The sequence below is a fragment of the Oryctolagus cuniculus genome, chromosome 7 (assembly GCF_964237555.1).
Source record: "Oryctolagus cuniculus chromosome 7, mOryCun1.1, whole genome shotgun sequence".
Lineage (NCBI taxonomy): Eukaryota > Metazoa > Chordata > Mammalia > Lagomorpha > Leporidae > Oryctolagus > Oryctolagus cuniculus.
Window position 1 is genome coordinate 110,683,541 of NC_091438.1, and position 20,693 is coordinate 110,704,233.

The window sequence follows — 20,693 nt, forward strand, 5'->3', positions numbered from 1 at the left end:
GTCTGTTCTCATTTATTTAACATCTATGTGCCACAGACACTACACACTTTCCACTTGTACCATTTAATCCTCCTAGCAACTAAGCAAGTTCAGTATCATTAGTTCCATTTACAGCTGAGGAAATGGAAACTCATAAGGGTTCAAACTTGACCAGGTCTTTGTAGCTTGTAAGGAGAGAGATGAAATTCCAACTCGAGACTGCTCAGCACCAAGGCCTGTGCTCCCACCACGAACACAAGCTTCTCATCTGTTTTGAGTATTTTATTTTGCACTTACACAAAAGGGAAATTGTTTTTTTTCCATGTGGTATCAATTCTGTTGAAATACTATTACCTCAACGCTGCAGCCAAAACCTTGAGGCCATGAGTTGATCATTTTATAGACAATGAACAAAAAGATGACTTGTGGAAGTAGAAAGCAAAGCCTTTGGTCTAATGAGGTGAGGTGATGATCTATGAACCTCGCAGTGAGTCTGGGCTCAAGGTTAAGGAACTGCACTACACGTAGCATGAAGGGTAGGCTCCCTCTCTTAACTCCATCTGTTATTCTTTTTTTTTTTTTCTTGCATCCTTCATCTTTTCAGTCCTGTTTCTGTCCATGCCTGTTATTTATTGACTAGATAACATTTTTTCAATGAGAGGATACAAAGCAACATTATAACAGGTACAAGCAATAAAATGTTGTCAAGATAAAAACTTATTCAGCCCAAGAAAACAGATTAATTTCTGTTAATAATGGCATATACCTTAGGATCATTGATAGATGACCAAAACTGACAGAATCAAAAACCAATGTCTTCCTAGTAACTGTGCTACAGGAGAAACTTCAGGAAGACGACCACTTTGCTAACTGAGACAAAATCGACAATGTCCCTCTGGATACTTGAATCACTCACTTGGCACAGTAACTACAGAGCTAGGGCAGAGTTAGGCCAGTGGATAGGGAAATCTCTCAGATGTTGGGTTTTCCTAATCAAAAGAGGCAGGCAGGGTTCAGGGAAGTGGGAAGAGCCTTCTGCTTACAAACGCTTCCCTCAACGACCTATGTCTGACATACATTTAATAGAGGAAAACTCCTGCATTCTACAATTGGAAAAAACACAAAAGGAAAAAAAGACACCCTGGAGGAAGAAGCTGGCTAGCAAATCGATTGTATTGATGAACTACTCTCTCAATGTCTCCAGTCCTAAAAGTATTTATGTTCAAATATAGATAACATATGCACCTGGTACTAAACTCAAAATAGTACACACAGAAAAACTTTTTGCTACCGCTTGTCCCTAAGCCACCCAATCTCCCTATCTATAAACAAACAGCATGACTTTTTTGTGCATTTTTTTATAATGAAATCCATACTTCTTTTTTTAAAGATTTATTTATTTATTTGAAAGGCAGAGTGAGAGTGAGAGAGAGAGAGAGAGAGAGATAATATCAATCATCTGCTGGCCCAATCCCCAAATGCCCCCAATGGCTGGGGCTGGGTAGAGCCGAAGGCAAGATCAAGGATGCTCCATCCAGGATGGGTGTAGGGGCCCAAACACCTGGGCTATCCTCTGCTGCTTTTCCAGGCACATTAGCAGGGAGCTGGATTGGAAGTGGAGCAGCTGGTGCCCCTGTGAGATGGTGTCATTGCAGTCGGTGTCTCAACTGGCCATGCCTCAATGCCGATCCCTCTGTGTATTTTAAAAAAAAAATTTACTGGGGGCAAGGTTCTGGCTCAGCAGTTAGAATGCTGACACTGCATGTTGGGGTGCCCCCATTTGAGAGTCCTGGCTCTGTTTCTGATTCCAGCTTCCTTCTAATACCTTTGAACAGCAGGTGATGGCTCAAGTATTTGGGTCCCTGTTACTCGTGTAGGAGACCTAGATTAAATTGTGGGTCCTGGGTTTGGCTTGGCCCAGAAGCAGCTATTGTAGTCATTTCATGAGTGAACAGCAAGTGGGAGACCTCTCCTTCTATTTGACTTTCAAAAAATAAAAATAAAAATAAATAAGTAAACATCTTATTTGTTTTGTTTTCTAAGATGTCTCTTATTTATTTCAGAGGCAGAGTTTCACAGAGGGAGAGAAGTCTTCCATCTGCTAGTTTACTTCCCAAATGGCCACAACAGCCAGGGTTGTGGCAGGCCAAAGCCAGGACCCAGGTGCTTCTTCCAGGTCTCCCATGTGGGTGCAGGAGTCCAAGCACTTGGGCCACCCTTCGCCGCTTTCCCAGGTGCATTAGCAGGAGCAGGGAGCTAGATCTGAAGCGGAAAAGCCAGGACTTGAACCAGTGCCCATATGGGATGCCAGCACTGCAGGCGGTGGCTTAATCTTCTACAATACAGTACCAGCCCTTATTTGTTTAAATTATTTGAAAGGCAGAGAGGCAGAGAGAGAGAGAGAGAGAGAGAAATAGAGAGAGGGAGAGAGAGAGATGGAGAGCTCCCATTTGCTGGGTCACTCCCCAAATGCCTTTAACAGTCAGGGATAAGCCAGGTCAAGGTGAAGGGCCGGGAACTCCACCTAGGTCTCCCACCCTGGTGGCAGGGACTCAGCCACTGAACATGCCCACAGAGCCAGCAGTAGCAGGAAGCTGAAATAGAGAGCAGAGCCAGGACTCGCACTCCGACGTGGGATGTTGATGTCCCAAGCAGTGCCTTAACCCCCAGGCCAAAAGCTGTCCCTCTTGTGTACTTTTACAGAAATATCCTGTATAAGAGCTCTAACATGCTTGAAGGTCATGCCTTCTTTTATTTGCTGCCTCCTTTGTTTCATGAAATTCTATTAGAGGCAATCAACTGCCACTGCTTCAATGAAATCTTCTCTGACTGTCGGGGAACGGGACAGCCTGGCCAGCTGTGCCCCTCCCGACATGTACAAGCACAAGAAATTTAGTGCTGGGCTTTTTCCACCCTGCCCGTTGCTAATTGCAAGATCCTGTTTTGACTTTAAGCATCCTGTTATTGCATGTTTCCCACACTTACTCTTGTTGAGTTGGTAACATGTTTTCCGTGAATCATATATAAATAGGTGGACGGTGGGCGGGAGTTGTGAATGAACGCTGGTAAAAGGCGGAGTTGTGAATGAACGCGAGTTATAAGCGGGAGTGGTGAATGAAGGAGTTGTGAATGAATGCCGGTAACAGGGCGGGATATATAAGAGGGTTGGAGGAGGCGAAGATGGCGGGCGTTCGCGACATGTAACGCGAGTCTGCTGAAAAATAAAGTGGAAGCTGAAAAGCCGATAAACGCGTCTGGTGTCTCCGAGGTCTCGCCGGCGTTAACCTATCCGGAAGGTGTACGCCTGCATCTGACTTCTTCCCTGGGAAAGTTGAATGCTCTTTTTGTGGGTTGCCACTAAATCTACTAGTATTATTGAACTTAGCACAGTATCACAAGTGATTGACTGTCCATGGATCTATGTCCCATACTATGTCCTGTTCACGAAGGACAATTTCAGGACCTGGCTACTTGCAACTCATCATGGTATCCTGGTGCTGAGCCCAAAGGAAGCACTTAATAAATGCTTGCTCAATGATTATCAAGAAATTGAGATCAAAATGACTCAGAAAAGAGAGGTTGGGGCTGGTTTTGTGGTACAGCAGGTTAAGATATTGCCCGTAGAGCATCCCATATGGGTGCTGGTCTAAGTCCCCTATGCTCTGTTTCAGATCCAGCTCCTGTTATTGGCCTGGGAAAGCAGTGGAGGATGGCTCAAGTGCTTGGGCCCCTGCACCCATGTGGGAGACCACAAGAAGCTCCTGGTTCCTGGCTTTGGCCTAGTCTGGCCCTGGCTGTTGTGGACATCTGGGGAGTGAACCAGTGCATGGAAGATCTCTTCCTCTTTCCAACTCTGCCTTTCAAATAAATAAAAAATATATATACACATTTTTAAAGTCAGAGTTACACAGAGAGAGGAGAGGCAGAGAGAGAGAGAGAGAGAGAGAGAGAGAGAGAGAGAGGTCTTCCATCTGATGGTTCACTCCCCAGATGGCTGCAATGGCCAGAGCTGTGCCGATCTGAAGCCAGGAGCCAGGAGTTTCTTCTGGGTCTCCCACTCGGGTGCTGGGGCCCAAGTACTTGGGCCATCTTCTACTGCTTTCCCAGGCCATAGCAGAGAGCTGGATCGGAAATAGAGCAGCTGGGTCTCGAACCGGCATCCATATGGGATACCGGCACTTCAGGCCAGGGTGTTAACCCACTGTTACACAGTGCCGGCCCCATAAAATATATCTTTTTTTTTTTTTTTTTTGACAGGCAGAGTGGACAGTGAGAGAGAGAGAGACAGAGAGAAAGGTCTTCCTCTTGCCGTTGGTTCACCCTCCAATGGCAGCTGCGGCCAGTGCGCTGCGGCCGGCGCACCGTGCTGATCCGAAGGCAGGAGCCAGGTGCTTCTCCTGGTCTCCCATGGGGTGCAGGGCCCAAGCACTTGGGCCATCCTCCACTGCACTCCCGGGCCAAAGCAGAGAGCTGGCCTGGAAGAGGGGCAACCGGGACAGAATCCGGTGCCCTGACCGGGACTAGAACCCGGTGTGCCGGCGCCGCAAGGTGGAGGATTAGTCTAGTGAGCCACGGCGCCAGCTCATAAAATATATCTTAAAAAAAAGAAAGGGGCTGACGCTGTGGCGCAGTGGGTTAAGGCCGTGGCCTAGAAGCGCTGGCATCCCATATGGGCACCAGTTTGAGACCCGGCTGCTCCACTTCCAATCCAGCTCTCTGCTATGGCCTGGGAAAGTAGTAGAAGTTGGCCCAAGTCTTGGGGCCCCTGCACCCGCGTGGGAGACCCAGAAGAAGCTCCTGGCTCCTGACTTTGGATTGGCACAGCTCTGGCCATTGCGGCCAACTGGGGAGTGAACCATCTGATGGAAGACTCTCTCTCTTTCTCTGTAACTCTTTCAAATAAATAAATAAATCTTTAAAAAAAAGAAAGGAAGGAAGGAAGGAAGGAAGGAAGGAAGGAAGGGAGGGAGGAAGGGAGGAAGGGAGGGAGGGAGGGAGGGAGGGAGGAAGGGAGGGAGGGAGGGAGGGAGGCAGGAAAGGAAAGAGAGGTAGATGGGGTCAGAATGTCATAATCCTACCTCAATCCAACCAATCCTCTGATGGTAAAGTATTAGTGGAACGTCACCAAAATACCCATTACAAATGGATGTTAAAATCCATCTGAACTTCCAAGGATTTACTTTAGCTTAGAGAACAATTTAAAGAAGCCAGTGTGAGAGGCTTAATTATCACTGAGCCCTACAAAAATCTCAAACTCCTCCAAGAGGATTTACGCTCTGAACTGCTGGAAAGGAATTTCATAATCTCTAACAGTATATCCTCAGAGTCCAAGTCTTCAGATACTTCAGCCCATCCATCAACATTCTCTTTACTGTTCAAGCTGCCAACAAGGAGATCAGGTAACTCACAAACGCACCATGCACTCAGCAAAATGCAATTTTATTGCCACAATAGGCCCACAATACTTAAAAAAGTCATGTGTTAGAAAAATTAACTAAGGGTCTCCTGTGGGCTGAAGGATATCAATAAGCACCCTTTTGTGGGTGAACTATTTGGTAGAATGAGATTTTATATTTCTAGATATATTTAGTAGACTGTTTTAACAAGCATTCAGGATGAAAGTTTGGTAATAATTATATGGTAGCTAAAGTAATATGTCTACATGATTTAATTTTATTGTTTTCAGGCACATTTTACTTAATTTGGATCACTCTGGAAATAAACACAGTCTTTGCTATACTCATAAAGGCCTCAACATGCAGCCCTACAGGGATTCCTAAGGGACATTTTAACTACAGAAAAGCTCTTCATTAAATTTCATATTTAAAAGGGAAAGCATACTTACCAATGATACTAAGAGTTATATCTTATTATCCTGCTTTCAGATAAAAGCCCTTCTCAAAAGGAAGACCCATGTGGACTAATAGAAATATTAAATATATTGAACATATAATGGAGATTTTGGGGGCTTGCACTGTGGCACAGCAGGTTAAACCACTGCTTACAGTGCTAGCAACCCATAAGGGTGCTGGTTTGTGTTCTGGCTGTTCCACTTCTGATCCAGCTCCCTGCTAATGGACTGGGAAAGAAACGGAAGATGGCACAAGTACTTGGGACCCTGCACCCACATGGGAGACCTGGATGAAGCTCCTGGCTTCTGCCTTTGGCCTGGCCCAACTCCAGCTGATGTTGCCATTTGAGGAGTGAACCAGTGGATGGGAGATCTCTCCTGTTTGTCTCTCCCTCTCTCTCTCTAACTCTTCCTTTCAAATAAAATAAATAGATCTTTTAAAAATGGAAATTTAAATTTTCTCCTAAAAGAAACCATAGTTCAGATCTATTGCCTTAGAGGAGGGATGCTACTTTTAGACACTACTTGACTCAGTTCTTCTCTATGGCTGTCATTGTTCAGAAATCATACACAGATGTGCCTTCTACACTGTAGGCTATTTTCTCAGCAGGAAGGCCAAAAAACTTGGAAGTGAAAATATGATGAAGATAGCAAAATCCTTAGTCTAATGCTAGACAAACCAGAATTTAGTTTATAGCTATACAAGGACAGTAAGTCAACAATAAGAGTCTGAGAAACCTTTCTATATCCTACTAGAAATCATGGTTTTTAAAATATGGGTACTCTGCTCATTAATAAATTTGAGTTCATTGCACAGATTTTATGAGAATATTAGACTGTCGTCAAACTCTCATTAATCTCTACAAAACTGCCATGAAAGGATCAAAGATGTCTGTATGCCCTAATACACACCTACAAAACTCCTTGGAAAGGAAGAGATGGGTTATAATTTCAGTATGTACTATTTTGGAATACCGACACAAACATTCTCAGGTAATAAACTATTAGATAACATAAATGAGTATTAAATCAGCTATAGATATAGCAGCTCTTTTGACATAAAACTAAGGCTTAGGGGTCAGCATTGTGGCATAGCAGGTTAAGCTACCACCTAGATACCGCCATCTTATGTGGGCACCAGTTTGAGACCTGGCTGCTCCACTTCTGATCCAGCTTCCTGCTAGTGCGCCTGGGAAAAGCAGTGAAACTTGGCCCAACAGGTTGGGCCCCTGCACCCACATGGGAGATCCAGAAGAAGCTCTGGGTTCCTGGCTTTGGCCTGATCCAGCCCTGGCCATTGTAGCCACTTGGGGAGTGAATGAGTAGATGGAAGATCTCTTTCTCTCTCTTTCTTTGTAATTTTGTCTTTGGATAGTGAGAGAGAGAGATAGAGAGAAAGGTCTTCCTTTGCCGTTGGTTCACCCTCCAATGGCCAGTGCGGCCGGCGCGCTGCAGCCGGTGCACTGCGCTGATCCGATGGCCGGAACCAGGTACTCATCCTGGTCTCCTATGCGGGTGCAGGGCCTAAGCACTTGGGCCATCCTCCACTGCACTCCCTGGCCACAGCAGAGAGCTGGCCTGGAAGAGGGGCAACCGGGACAGAATCCGGCGCCCCAACCGGGACTAGAACCCGGTGTGCCGGCGCCACAAGGTGGAGGATTAGCCTAGTGAGCCGCGGCGCCGGCCTGTAACTTTGTCTTTCAAAAAGTAAGGCTTAAAGTACTCAGTCACATGGAAAGAAATAACACCAGTCTCTATGGGTTTTTGTTTCATTTTTTTTAAAGATTTACTTATTTATTTAAAAGGCAGATTTACAGATAGGTATAGGCAGAGAGAGAGAGAGAAAAAGAGGTCTTCCATCTGCTGGTTCACTCCCCAAATGGGCACAATGGCCAGAGCTGCACTGATCTGAAGCTGGGAGCCAGGAGCTTCTTCTGGGTCTCCCATGTGGGTGCAGGAGCCCAAGGACTTGGGCTACCTTCTACTGCTTTCCGAGGCCATAGCAGAGAGCTGCATCAGAAGTGGAGCAGTCAGGACTCGAACCAGTGCCCATATGGGATGCCAGCACTGCAGGAGGCGGTTTTACCTGGCCCCTCTACATGTTTTAATGCAGTGGACAATGTCAATAATTCTAAAACTTAAACTCTGGGATTATAAACTCTTATACACTATTTATAGGTAACTAATATATAAAATGAAAAATCACAGCAATAAAACAGCAAACATAAGAACTGTCGTGAATATATAAAAATGTTTGCCATTTTAAGACTGAATGGCTTTCTCTTTTTAAGCTCAATAAAGAAACTGCCTCATGTTTACTTAAAAGGAGTTCCCTTGCCAAGTCTGATTTAACAAGAAGTTGATACTCATCAATATGAATATAATTTTTCATACTGAAATATAGATTTATTTTGAGGAAATTGGATAATATTTGAATTATATTTTATAGTTCCATCTGGTCCTTATTTATTTAAATTTTACTCAGCTTGCATAACATTTTTGCTTATGGTCATATTCGTTAAGATCAGCAAATGTCCAAATCTGGAAATTCAGAGGTACTATTCGTTAACATTCTTTTGGTGTGATTCATAGACTTTTTGCAAAATCTGCTTTGATTTTAAAATAAAATGAAGGTAATAAGATGTTTTGTATAAAAATATATGACTTAAGCAATAACGATAAAAGGAGCTAGGCTTTGGGGGATTACCCGCCAAAGCCAACCACACGCCTCATGAAACAGACTGCACAAAGTTCATGTGAAGGGGAACAGCAAAATAAAACACTTAATCAAAGGTAAAATGGTTTTCTATTCTGCTTACTTTAAAAATACCCACTGGTTTAAATGGCTGGAGTCCTACATTTAAATTGGCAAATACAATGGGTAAATGACAGTGTGCAACATGACGAATTTAAGTGAGGCCCCTTCAGACCCAACATGTGGATACAGCCAAAGGACAGGTATTCTTTTTTATTTATTGTTTTAAATGATTTACCTACTTGTTTATTTGAAAGGCAGAGTGATACAGACAGGGAGACACACACACAGATACACACACACACACAGACATATCCTTCATCCTCTAGCTCTCTCCTCAAATGGCCACAATAGCCACATTCAGCTCCTGGGCCAGGCCAAAGCCAGGAGCCAGAACTCCATCTGGGCCTCCCGTGTGGGTGGCATGGGCCCAAGCACTAGGGCAGTCTGCTGCTTTACCAAGCTCAATAGCAGGAGTTGGATTACAAGTAGAATAACTGGGACTTGTACCAGGGCTCCAATAACGGGGTGCCAGTGTCACAAGTAGTGGCTTAATCTGCTAAGCCACAATGCCAGCTCCAGGATAAGTACTCTTCACTGCAATTTCTAGATAGAAGAACTCTGCCACATGGTATCCAGGTGGGAGAAACCTTCTACCTTGATACTTTTTGCTACAGAACTTCTCATTAATAAGAATGTAGTAAATGAGTACTAAGTTGGGGCTGGTGCTGTGGTGTAGTGGGTAAAGCTGCCTGTTGCCTGCAGTGCCGGCATCCCATATGGGCACTGGTTCAAGTCCTGGCTGCTTTACTTCCAATCCAGCTCTCTGCTGTGGCCTGGGAAAGCAGTAGAAGATGGCCCAAGTCCTTGGGCCCCTGCACCTATGTGGGAGACCTGGAAGAAGCTCCTGACTTCAGATCGGTGTAGCTCTGGCCATTGCAGCCATCTGGGGAGTGAACCAGCGGATGCAAGACCTCTCTCTCTGCCCCTCCTTCTCGCTCTGTGTAACTCTGCCTTTCAAATAAACAAACAAATAAATAAATAAAATTAGTACTAAATCAGGAGGGAGGTGAATAAAAGGAAGACCTGAAACTTGGGGAGAAAATGACAAGATTCTAAATTTGACCCTTCCAGATCTTTTTATTATTAAGAATATTTAAATTTAATAAATCTATCCTGGGAATCCACTGACTGCCCTTATTTATAATAGAATGGTACCTAGAACGTAAAGACAAAACCAGTGCCCTAATCTGACTGTTTCTCCTGCTGAAGAAACAGATTTACCTCCAGGCATAAAAGAATAATGTAAGTATGGAAACTAGAGCTGCTATTTCCAGATTTTCCTTTCAAAAATGTACTCACCAATTTCCATAAAACAAAGAAAACTGTCACAATAATTAGGCCTTATTCTTTTATTTATTTATTTATTTATTTTGACAGGCAGAGTGGACAGTGAGAGAGAGAGACAGAGAGAAAGGTCTTCCTTTTCCGTTGGTTCACCACTCAATGGCCGCTGCGGCCGGCGCACCGCGCTGATCCGAAGCCAGGAGCCAGGTGCTTCTCCTGGTCTCCCATGGGGTGCAGGGCCCAAGGACTCAGGCCATCTTCCACTGCACTCCCGGGCCATAGCAGAGAGCTGGCCTGGAAGAGGGGCAACCGGGACAGAATCCAGTGCCCCGACCGGGACTAGAACCCGGTGTGCCAGTGCCACTAGGTGGAGGATTAGCCTATTGAGCTGCGGCACCAGCAGAGGCCTTATTCTCTAGCTTAAAAACTTCAAGGGATCAGCATCTGGCCTAGTGGTTAAGCTGTTGGACACGATGCTAGCATCCCATATTAGTACCTGGGTTTGAGTCCCAACTGTGCTCCTAAGTCCAGCTTGCCACTAATGTTTATCCTGGGAGGACGCAGCAGGTGATCTCAAGGGCTTGGGTCCCTGTCATCCACATTGGAGAACTGGATTTAGTTCCCAGCTCATGGCTTTGGCCAGCCAGACCACTGGGGGCACTAGGAGAGTTAATCACCAGATCAGAGCTGTTTGTTTTTCTCTTTACCTTTCTGCTTTTTAAATAAAATTCTTCTAAATTAAAAAATAGGACATTGAAATTCCAAGAAATTTGTGAGTGGAAATACACAGAGAAAGAAAGAGGGAGAGAGAAATCATTTTCCTATACTATCATCATCTTGAAAAAGAATTATAAATGTAAATGATCCTCCGTGGTTAAAGAAAAAAATAACTCAACGTTTAATAGTAAAGATTTCATTGCAGAATATCTGCCTGGCCTTTGTCTTTGTCAAAGTATTTCTTAGGATTAGGCACTCACTATCACCTGGTAGTTCATTCTACTTTATTTAAAGATTTTTTTATTTTTATTTATTTGAAAGGCAGAATTACAGAGAGAAGGAGAGGAAGAGGGAGAGGGGGAGTGGTGGTGGGGTATATATAGAGAGGTATTCCATCTACTGGTTCATTCCCCAAATGGCTACAACGACTGGGGCTAGGCCAGGACAAAGTCAGGAGCCAAGAGCTTCTTCCAGGTCTACCATGTGGATGCAGGGCCCAAGCACTTGGGCCATCTTCCACTGGCTTCCCAAGCATATTAGCAGGGAGTTGGATTGGAAGTGGAGCAGCCAGGACTCAAGCTGGTATCCATGTGGGATGCTGGTGCTGCAGCTTGGGGGTTTAACCTGCTGCACAACAGCACTGGTCCCCAGTGCATTCCATTTTGTATCTACTGATGTCTTCTATCCACTCATTCACTCCACAAAAGGCCTCAATGGTTGGGCCTGAAGCCAGGAGTCTGGAACCCTATCCAGTTCTCTCACACGGGTGGCAGGGGCCCAAGTACTTGGGCTAGATTCCAGGTGTGTTAGCAAGGAACTAGATCAGAAATGGAGCAGCTGAGACTTGAACTGACGCTCAAACGGGATGCTGGTATTGCAGGTGGTGGCTTAAACCACTGTGCTACAACAGCAGCCCACAGGTAATATATCAAAGACATGTGTATAAGAGGGTGAAGATCTCCTTTAATACAAATGCTTATTAATACTTGACAATAACTGAACTCAGGATAGGCATACACCAGCTAGGGTTCTTAAATTCATTAAATTGATGAACCTACAAAATAACCTTAAGAGGTAGAGTTTTGTCACCACCATTGTTGCATGAGTGAAGATTTAACCTAGGAAGGTAAAGATACTTGTCCAGACCCCACGGTTAAAGATCTGAGATTCTGATGTCAAAGAACCACACTCATTACTCTGCTATGCTGCCTGTCAGGTTTGCTAGAGCACAGTGTCTACAGCATGGGCTCTCTGGCAATGGTATCCTGGGAAGAGACACACACAAAGGGTCCTGGAGACCTTATTCTCAATCTTTGTCTACTTTATTTGCTCTGGTCAAGTCGACCAATATTCGAAGACAAAGGATTCATTTCTTGAGTTTTTCTTTTTCTTTTCTAGAACTCCTAAGGCTGATAATAAAACAACTCCAATGAATGAGTCTGGAGAGCTTTATTATATTTCTTCTGAGGACAGTGGTGATAAAGCTTCTAATCAGCAAGCAAACATTTCTGAGAAGGGAACAAGAAGGGATTCAGGTGGAGGCTTAAGGAATACGGTGCAAGCATCAGAAGAGAAAAAAGCCTTTGGTCTTTCATTAGGCAGATTAGGGTGAGTCCTCTGAACTTTAGGACTTCAGTGTAAATTAATTGGCAGAGATGGAGTAGGAGGATGAGAGGATGGATGGATGGGTAGAAGGAAATAAATATGTATGATCAAGCATTCTGAACAATGACCAAATAACTCATTCCAATCCTTTGTACAAAGGAACTCACTTGATACAAAGGAAGCATGAGAGTTGGTTCATGTCTACAAAATTAACCAGTTTTCCCATTCATCTCATCAAAAGGAACTGTTTGGCCTAGTTGTAATTTGTAATGGCTCACTGAAGGCCTGGTCCTAGCTCCAGCTGGGAGACAACTCCCTATAAGAATGAAGTTTTCTCCTTCCAAAGTAAACTACCAAATGTATGGCTTGAATTTCTGCCTATTGGAGAATTTCTTTCACCACTGTTGTTGGATACAGTGCATCATATACCTTGAATCAGAGACTATTATATGGTGATATCTTCTCCACAGAATCTGGGAATCAAGGACTGAAAGCAGAAGAGGCTGCTCCATTATAATTATATATCCTACAATATGTACTATATATTATTATAATATTCTGCTTACAGAATTTCTGCTTCTTATCCTCACAATTCTGAGCTCTGATGACCTGAACACCTTAGTTTCCAAGGGGTTATGGGGTGGTGGTGGTAGTGGCATCGGGGGGAACAACAATGGATCTACTGAATTCAAACATGAGGTTGCCACCTGGTCAACTTGAACTGCTCACACCACTTAACCAACAGTGAGAAATAAGTGGAACTCTACTGGCTGGAGTGACTGATGCAATTCTTCAAGAGGAAGTTGCATACCCAGTGGGGGCAAGGTGGACTCAATCCAAAAGCCAGGAAATTCTTGGGGGCACAGAGGATATACCTTATACTCAATAGTAAAGGTTAATGGAAAATTACAGCATTCCAAAAGAGCAAAGAGTGTTAAAGATGATTTGGGTCACTCCACCAGGTAGAGAAACTTGATCAGCTCAGGTCTGGCTAAAGGGAAGGGAAATGAGCAGTGGGTAGTAGGAGAAAGTCACAGATGCGATTGATAGCCTTGTGACAAAGAATAAAAGTGGGGACTGTAGTGGCTTTGCATATTTTCTCTTTGTTTATCTATCTAACCTCTTTTCTTCCTATTAGATACGCTAGAAGTAGAAGGTTAACTTTATGATTTATTCTTTGGGTAACAGGAACTAGAGCCAGGTACCAGACCCAGGCACTGCAACGCAGGACTCAGGCTTCTTAACCACTAGGCTAAACGCCTGAAAGGGCAGCCTTGAGCAAACATGTGCAACCTATTACAGAAGAGTCACATTCTCCAAAAGCATGAGATTAAAACAACAGAGGCAGAACTCGCTCAGTGACGATTGGGTCCATCTGTGCTTGTAAACCTTCCCAAGAGGCCCATGCTCATCATTATCTTGCTATTTTAAAAGGTCGGTTTAGATGATCGGCTGCAAACACAATGGGATGCTAAGTGTGATCTCCCTCTGTGATCTCAAGAAACCATCTGTCTTGGCTAAAGAGAATCTATTTATAACACAGAGGACTGATGTGGTGTCAAAACCAAGTCCCAGAGACTTAACTCCCCTAAGATGGCAAAAGTATCTTGCTGGACACACAACAAAGAGTACACGGAAATCCTAATTGGGAGAGTTGGTGCAGACGCTGAGGAAGGGTCACCAGGACTCATCATGGTCTGCTTCCCTGCACCAAGGCTGGAGGAGGGATGCACCACGTAATCCAAAGGGCAAAGGTGTTTTCATGGCAGGACTCAACGTTCTCCACAATTTCCTTTCATAGGCTGTCATCTTTTTCTGCTAACTTCAGTGACTGGATGTGATCCCAAGATCCAAATGGGTAATGTGACCTAGAGTTTTCAATGAGGTTGCAACTTCCATGTCAAAATTTGGAGGGGGAAAAAAAAAGGAAAAGAAAGATCTCTGTCATGGAAAACCAATGGCTTTATTTGTTACAGCACTTTCTATCCCCCTGCTTTTCAGCCTTACCAAAGTACAGGCCTATATATTTCTCGTGAATCTCACTCACGGCTTTTGATGAGGTACCTGAGGTTAGAAAATAAAAACTGTGTCCCATCTCTCATTTTTAAGTGGTACTTATCCTTCCAAGGACAATTGGATTTACAGTCTCAAAAGGCAGGGCTATATATCATGAACCTCAAGCTACTCTTAACGAATTTTCTTTTTTTTCCTGTCTCATGGGGGCAAGAGAAGCAGAGTATGATATTTAGCAAGCAGCTTCACACTGGGGCTGTTGGGGGTGGTGTAGCCCAGTGGAAGCCCCCAGGTGGCAGCCAGTGGAACAAATGAGTGCAGTATCAGACACCCTGGGGCAGTGGGGGTACATCCTGTTGGGTATTCTAATCAGCTCACACAAGCAAAACCACACTAATAACAACAAATAAAAACAGAAACCACAACTCAGTCAGCTGGCCAGACATGCTCTCTAATTTCCTTTGGGAAATCTAGTTCTGCCTTATTTTAAGCAATATAAAGAGGTGTATATTTACAGAAAATAAATCACAGAGTGAGATTTTTTTCTCTATAAAAAAAACTTACTACAGAAGTTCCTTAAAATATAACTTTCCTGGTTCATTTTAAATACAAGAGTAATTAAAAAGTTCATGGAAAAATGGAATTAAAAGGTTTATTTAGGTGCAAAAAATTATTGAAATCTAGACCCCAATTGTTTTTTCACAATATTAATTTTCCAGGAACTTTTTAAAGGCCCACCACATGGCTTTACTTAATATTCAGGAATACTTCCATGGGAAAACAAGGAAAAACCTAAAGGTCAGGGTCAACCAATTGTTTCTGAATACTGTCCCAGTGGCTTGGTATGACAATGACACACACACAATTTCCTCCTCTTTGTTGAACCTCTGATCCTCAATACAGCCTGATGAGTCAAGCACCTCTTTGAATGTATGGAAACTGAGGTGTGGAGAAGGTACGTGTCCAGTGCAATTGTGTCCTATGTGCTAGGCCTGAGGCTAAGACTGTACACAGGTCATCTTTTTGTTCCTCCTAGCAACTCTTCAAGGTACAGCTATTTCCAGTAACAGATCAGGAAATAGACTCCCAGAAGGCTAAGGGACCTGCCCTAACTAGCAAGTAGTCGAGAAGAAATATGACTGAAGGCTAAATGAGAGCACTAGCTGCGTCCAGCTGAGGCCAGGCCGCGGGGGCCAGGGAAAGCAGAGAAGATTTCTTGGGAGGGGCAGCTTGGAGGAGCTGCAGGAGCTTGGTGGGAGCAGTGTGCAGGGTGGGGAGCAGAGTCTGAGAGTCTGGAATGCATCTGCTCTGGCCCTACATGGGTGGTGCGTAGCCTCCCGCATACAGTAGAAGCCAGATGAATGGCTGGCTGGCTGCTCAGAGTGTTTCCTCGAATTTCTGAGACCAGATCATATACAAGTAGAAGCATTATTAAAAATATAATTAAAAAACATGGCCTAGACAGAATTACTTGAAGGGAAACCTCTGAAGAAGAGTATGCTTCTTTTCTCAATGACAAAAACAAACCTATGGCCAGACACTGAGATATGAGCCAAGACTGGGATCTTACAGAGGTGAACACCAGTGGAAGGAGCTGAGTGCTACAATCGGTCACTGAGCATAGTTCCAGCCAAGCTAAAAGAAACATCACAGCACAGCGGTGGTTCCTGCCCACACAGGCCAAGGCAGAATTCAGGACACGAAGCATCCTGGCCTCCAGAGACCACTTCAACCAGACTGTACTCAAGTGGAAGGAGATAAAATCCCATAGTAAGTCAACACCTGCCTCTGCGTCAGGAGAGGTGGTTCACAAAGACACCGGGATGGATGAGATCAGGCCTTGTGGCAGGTGAGAGAAGGGCCAAGGCCAGCAAACAAGGAAAACGCTTTAAGACCCAGGTTTCTACAGCAGATGTGCCCTGGAGATTCCTAGTGCTTTGGGGGACTACTGTATATTACAGAAAAATAGAATAGGATCTCCCTACTTTCCGTCGGTATGAACACAGAAACTTATATTCCTGCCAAAAATGGGAAAATAACTTTCTGGATCATATTTAAGAGGAAGAAGAAATGCCAAAGTATTAATCTAGAGGTAAACTAATTAATAAGAGTGATTGATGCTAAACAAGAGGCCCTGGGGTTTATTTTAGGGGTTGGGGTTGGAGGCAGGGATGGGGTAAAGGAAGGGGTATTTATTTACCACTGCATATTTTTTGATGTCATTAAAAAGATTTATTTAGTATTTATTTGAAAGGTACTATTTAAATATATATACATTGATTAAAAATATGTACATATATATATTTCCGAGTTCCTAGACTGGAAAATGGAGTAGCCATGACTCAAAACAACACACCAATATGTGATGCAGGCATCCCAAGCAGTGGCTTAACTTGGTGTACCACAATGCCTGTCCCCAATTTCAGCTATACTCCTAAATGCTGCTACGATGTTTTTGCATCAAATAAGCACTTGTAAAAAATACCAGACATCAGGCCGGCGCCGTGGCTCACTAGGCTAATCCTCCACCTAGCGGCGCCGGCACACCGGGTTCTAGTCCCGGTCGGGGCGCCGGATTCTGTCCCGGTTGCCCCTCTTCCAGGCCAGCTCTCTGCTGTGGCCAGGGAGTGCAGTAGAGGATGGCCCAGGTGCTTGGGCCCTGCACCCCATGGAAGACCAGGAAAAGCACCTGGCTCCTGGCTCCTGCCATCGGATCGGCGCGGTGCGCCGGCCGCAGCGCACCGGCCGCGGCGGCCATTGGAGGGTGAACCAACGGCAAAGGAAGACCTTTCTCTCTGTCTCTCTCTCTCACTGTCCACTCTGCCTGTCAAAAAAAAAAAAAAAAAAAAAAGAAAAGAAAAATACCAGACATCCTCAATGGTCAAAATCTTGGTTACATACTAAAGGAAAACTCGCAGCTGGACAGAACATGGATGCACATATACTTCGAGTGCTTTTCTCCCATCCTATGAAAAAGCCTTCCGTGGATGGGACACAAGACCATAACAAGGCTCTCAACTAAGAGACAGTAGATGTATTTCATTCCTGGAAACTCACCAAGGGTGTGTCTTTTCCTCCCACGATGCTGAGACCAAGCCCTGAACGTCCTTTGGATATTTCTATAATCATTTCCTGGCCAGGGACAATGGGACACGTTGCAGGGTCCACTGACAGAGGAGCCTGGAAGCCACCTGGAACAGGATGGAACACAGAATGAAGGTGAGTGGGGGGCACAGCTGGCACGCCCCCTTACTCAAGGAGTGCAGGGTACACACTTGTTTGTCATTTCACCTGCTCCTGCCAAGCACCAGGAAGGAAAAATCTGGATCATCACTGCCCATTTGCCCAGGGATGAAACATGGCATTCCTATGACATTTCTGAGATTACAACCAGAAATTCTCCTGACTGCAATGCATCAGTTTCAGTTATATTTGAAATGTTTTAAATTTTAAAACAGATCATGAAAACTGGTATGGAAAAATTTAAGATGATTAAGTGATTAGGTACACAAAGGCATATGTCTCAGGGAGAAACAATGAAGCCTGCAGGGACAGAAGATTCTGCCTTGTGTTATATCAAGGAAAAGTGATTAATGCTTTCAGTTAAAGCAGCACATGAATTAAGATGTTTAAAGGATTTAATCAACACAGTACATGCCTGAAAATACTATTACCTAAAATTTATCCTTAAATATATTATATATAGCCGAAAATACTAAACATGTCATTCAAGATTTACTTGCTAAGTTTACAAGCAAAAATCTTGTTAAAAGAGTGACTGTGGTTTTACAAAGGTTTATTTTTCAAAATCATTGTTTTAGGTTGAGCCTTTCCAAAAACTGAAAGTGTCAGTAGGATTTTTAATAACCTCTGTTTATCTAGCATAAATTCTACACACATGTGTTTTTTAGATAACTGAACTTGACTTGATAAACAATCGACCCATTCAACATGTTAAATAGTTTCAAGAGACTATTATTCAGAGAACAGTCTACAGAGAATGCCAACTTTTCTGGTAACTGATAACTATCATGTATTAGAACGAGATCTGAACACCAGTTCAGTAAAAGGCTGACAGCAGAGGGCCCAGGTGCTGGTTGGCTGCAGCTCCTGCACAGGAGCCAAGGCGAGATCCACAATGCTTATCACACCCATGCAAAAGTGAGGGGCTGTGGACTGCAGCCCGCAGATCAAGGATAGTCTTTACATTTTCAATAGGTTGAAAATCATCAAAAGAAAAATAACACTTAAAGACATATGAACATTATATAAAACCCAAATGTCAGTGTCCATAAAGAGTAATGTTGGAACACAGCTCCATGAGTTCACTTGGGAGGAGCCCACAGCTGCTGTCACTACAACAGCAGAGCGCAGGAGCTTGCAACCAAGACTGTGGCTTGTGAGCCTAAAACACTATCTGGTTCTTGCTTGGTTAAGCAAAAAGCAACAGGCATGTTTAGCTTGCGGGGGATTCTGTTCTGAGCAAAATTACAGACTTAGTGATGAAAGGGTGCAGGGTCTACACACAGGTGGACTGCATTTCCCAGACAGGGAATTATGAGTACGTGAAATGGGGCTCCCTGCTCATCAGAGAAGTAGGTGAATTCACTTGTGAGGAATGAGACGGACAATGTGGGTGAGGTGCCCAGAGTCTTGCTTCAGGAGGCAGCCAAATATATTCTGTTCTCTCTAGTTACATTTGTTACTCTAATGGCCTCCTGGTGAAGACTGAGAAATTTAATGACATATCCTCAGCAACAAGAAAAAGTGGCCTATCAGAAGCAGAATATTAAGTTGTAGACCTAATTTCTCTCTAGACCGTCTCACAGTACATGTATTTCACACTGCTTTTCCCGTTGATTCACAACAAAGAGGGCGGCCAATAGTGGCACCACTTCATGGATGCTCGGCCATAAGTTTATGCTGCCTCTGTAAATGACTTGCTCTGCCCCAGTAGGAGGACAGAGAAAACAGCCAGGGAACCTGGAGGTGGGGAGGTGGCATCTCTTTCCCTCCTCTACTTTGGCCTCGCTTTAGCCAGGCCTGACTGAGCATCACAGAGTCCTCCATAAATGTTGGCTAAGTGGATGAGGAAATAAGTGAAATATCCACAGATTAAACTGCAGGATGACAAGTTTTGTTATCTAGGTAGAAATACATGATATATACTACCAAACTCAACTGGTCCACATCTACAGTTAGCAGAGTTTCTTATTAGCAAAGGCCAGGTAAACGTATTTTGGATCATGACCAGTCATAAAGTCTTTGTTGCGTTTAACTCTATCAATACAGTGCACAATATATAAACCAATAGTGTCTCAATGAAACATCATTGATGGACAAGGAAATTTGAATTTCATAAAGTTTTCAAGAAATACTTCTGATTTTTTCAATCCTTAAAAAAGCAAAAAACCTTTTTAGCTTATAGACAACACATACAGAGGTGGTGGGCCAGATTTGACCCATGGGCCCTAATTTGCTGACCATATTCATCAAATATAGTGCTTTAAAATAATATCTGCTTGCTAAGCTTTTTATGAGTTAATATTTATTAAAAATACATAAAAGACAAGTATCACAAAGGTATCAGGCTGTTAAATTAATGCAGGGTTTATGTTTTGCCATTGGTAAGTGTTCTGAGGAATCCATTTTTTACTGAATTTTATTGCATAAAAGTAAAGTGGAAATACCCATTATTAATTTTGACAAGCTATTTCAACATCTATTGAGCATAATTCAAGCCAGGAATTTAGAGAATGTAAATAGCAACTTCTTTAAGCAATAAAAATTAACACTGTTCAAATAGCTCACATCAACATATGCAGGGCTAAAAACTAGGTTCAACATTACTTTTAAGGGGCCAGTGTTGTGGTGTAGCTGGCATTCCATTTGGGTACCAGTTTGAGTTCCAGGTGCTCTGCTTCTGATCCAGCTCCCTGCTAATATGCATGGGAAAGCAGCAGAGGATGGCCCAATTGCTTGGGCCCTTACACCCACATGGGAGACCTGCATGAAGCTCCTGAGTCCTGGAATTGACCTGGCCCAGCCCTGACCATTGCGGCCATTTGGGGAGAGAACCAGTAGATGGAAGATCTTTCTCTCTCCTTCTCTCTCTATAATTCTGCCTTTCGAATAAATAAAATAAATCTTAAACAAAACAAAGCATGACTTTTAAGGAATATTATTCTGGGGGGGGTTGGCGCTGTAGGTAGCGGGTATGGCCCCTGCCCGCAGTACCGGCATCCAATATGGGTGCCAGTTCAAGTCCTGGCTGCTCCACTTCCAATCCAGCTCTCTGCTATGGCCTGGGAAAGCAGTAGAGGATGGCCCAAGTCCTTGGGCCCCTGCACCTGCATGGGAAGACCCGGATGGAGGATCTCTCTCTTTCTGTCTCTCCCTCTTTCTCTGTAACTCTGCCTTTCAAAT

The 20,693-nt window shown here is 43.8% G+C and overlaps 1 protein-coding gene across 10 annotated transcripts in view; it reads right to left on the reverse strand.

The window, feature by feature from the left end:
- The window catches only part of PATJ (PATJ crumbs cell polarity complex component), a 438,074-nt gene that overhangs the window by 53,625 nt on the left and 363,756 nt on the right, over positions 1 to 20,693 (reverse strand). For all 10 annotated transcript variants that reach the window (XM_070078398.1, XM_070078393.1, XM_070078397.1 and 7 more), the window contains one exon: positions 17,325 to 17,458. In XM_070078398.1, the coding sequence (XP_069934499.1) occupies positions 17,325 to 17,458 (134 nt within the window). The remainder of the gene's footprint in view (positions 1 to 17,324; positions 17,459 to 20,693) is intronic.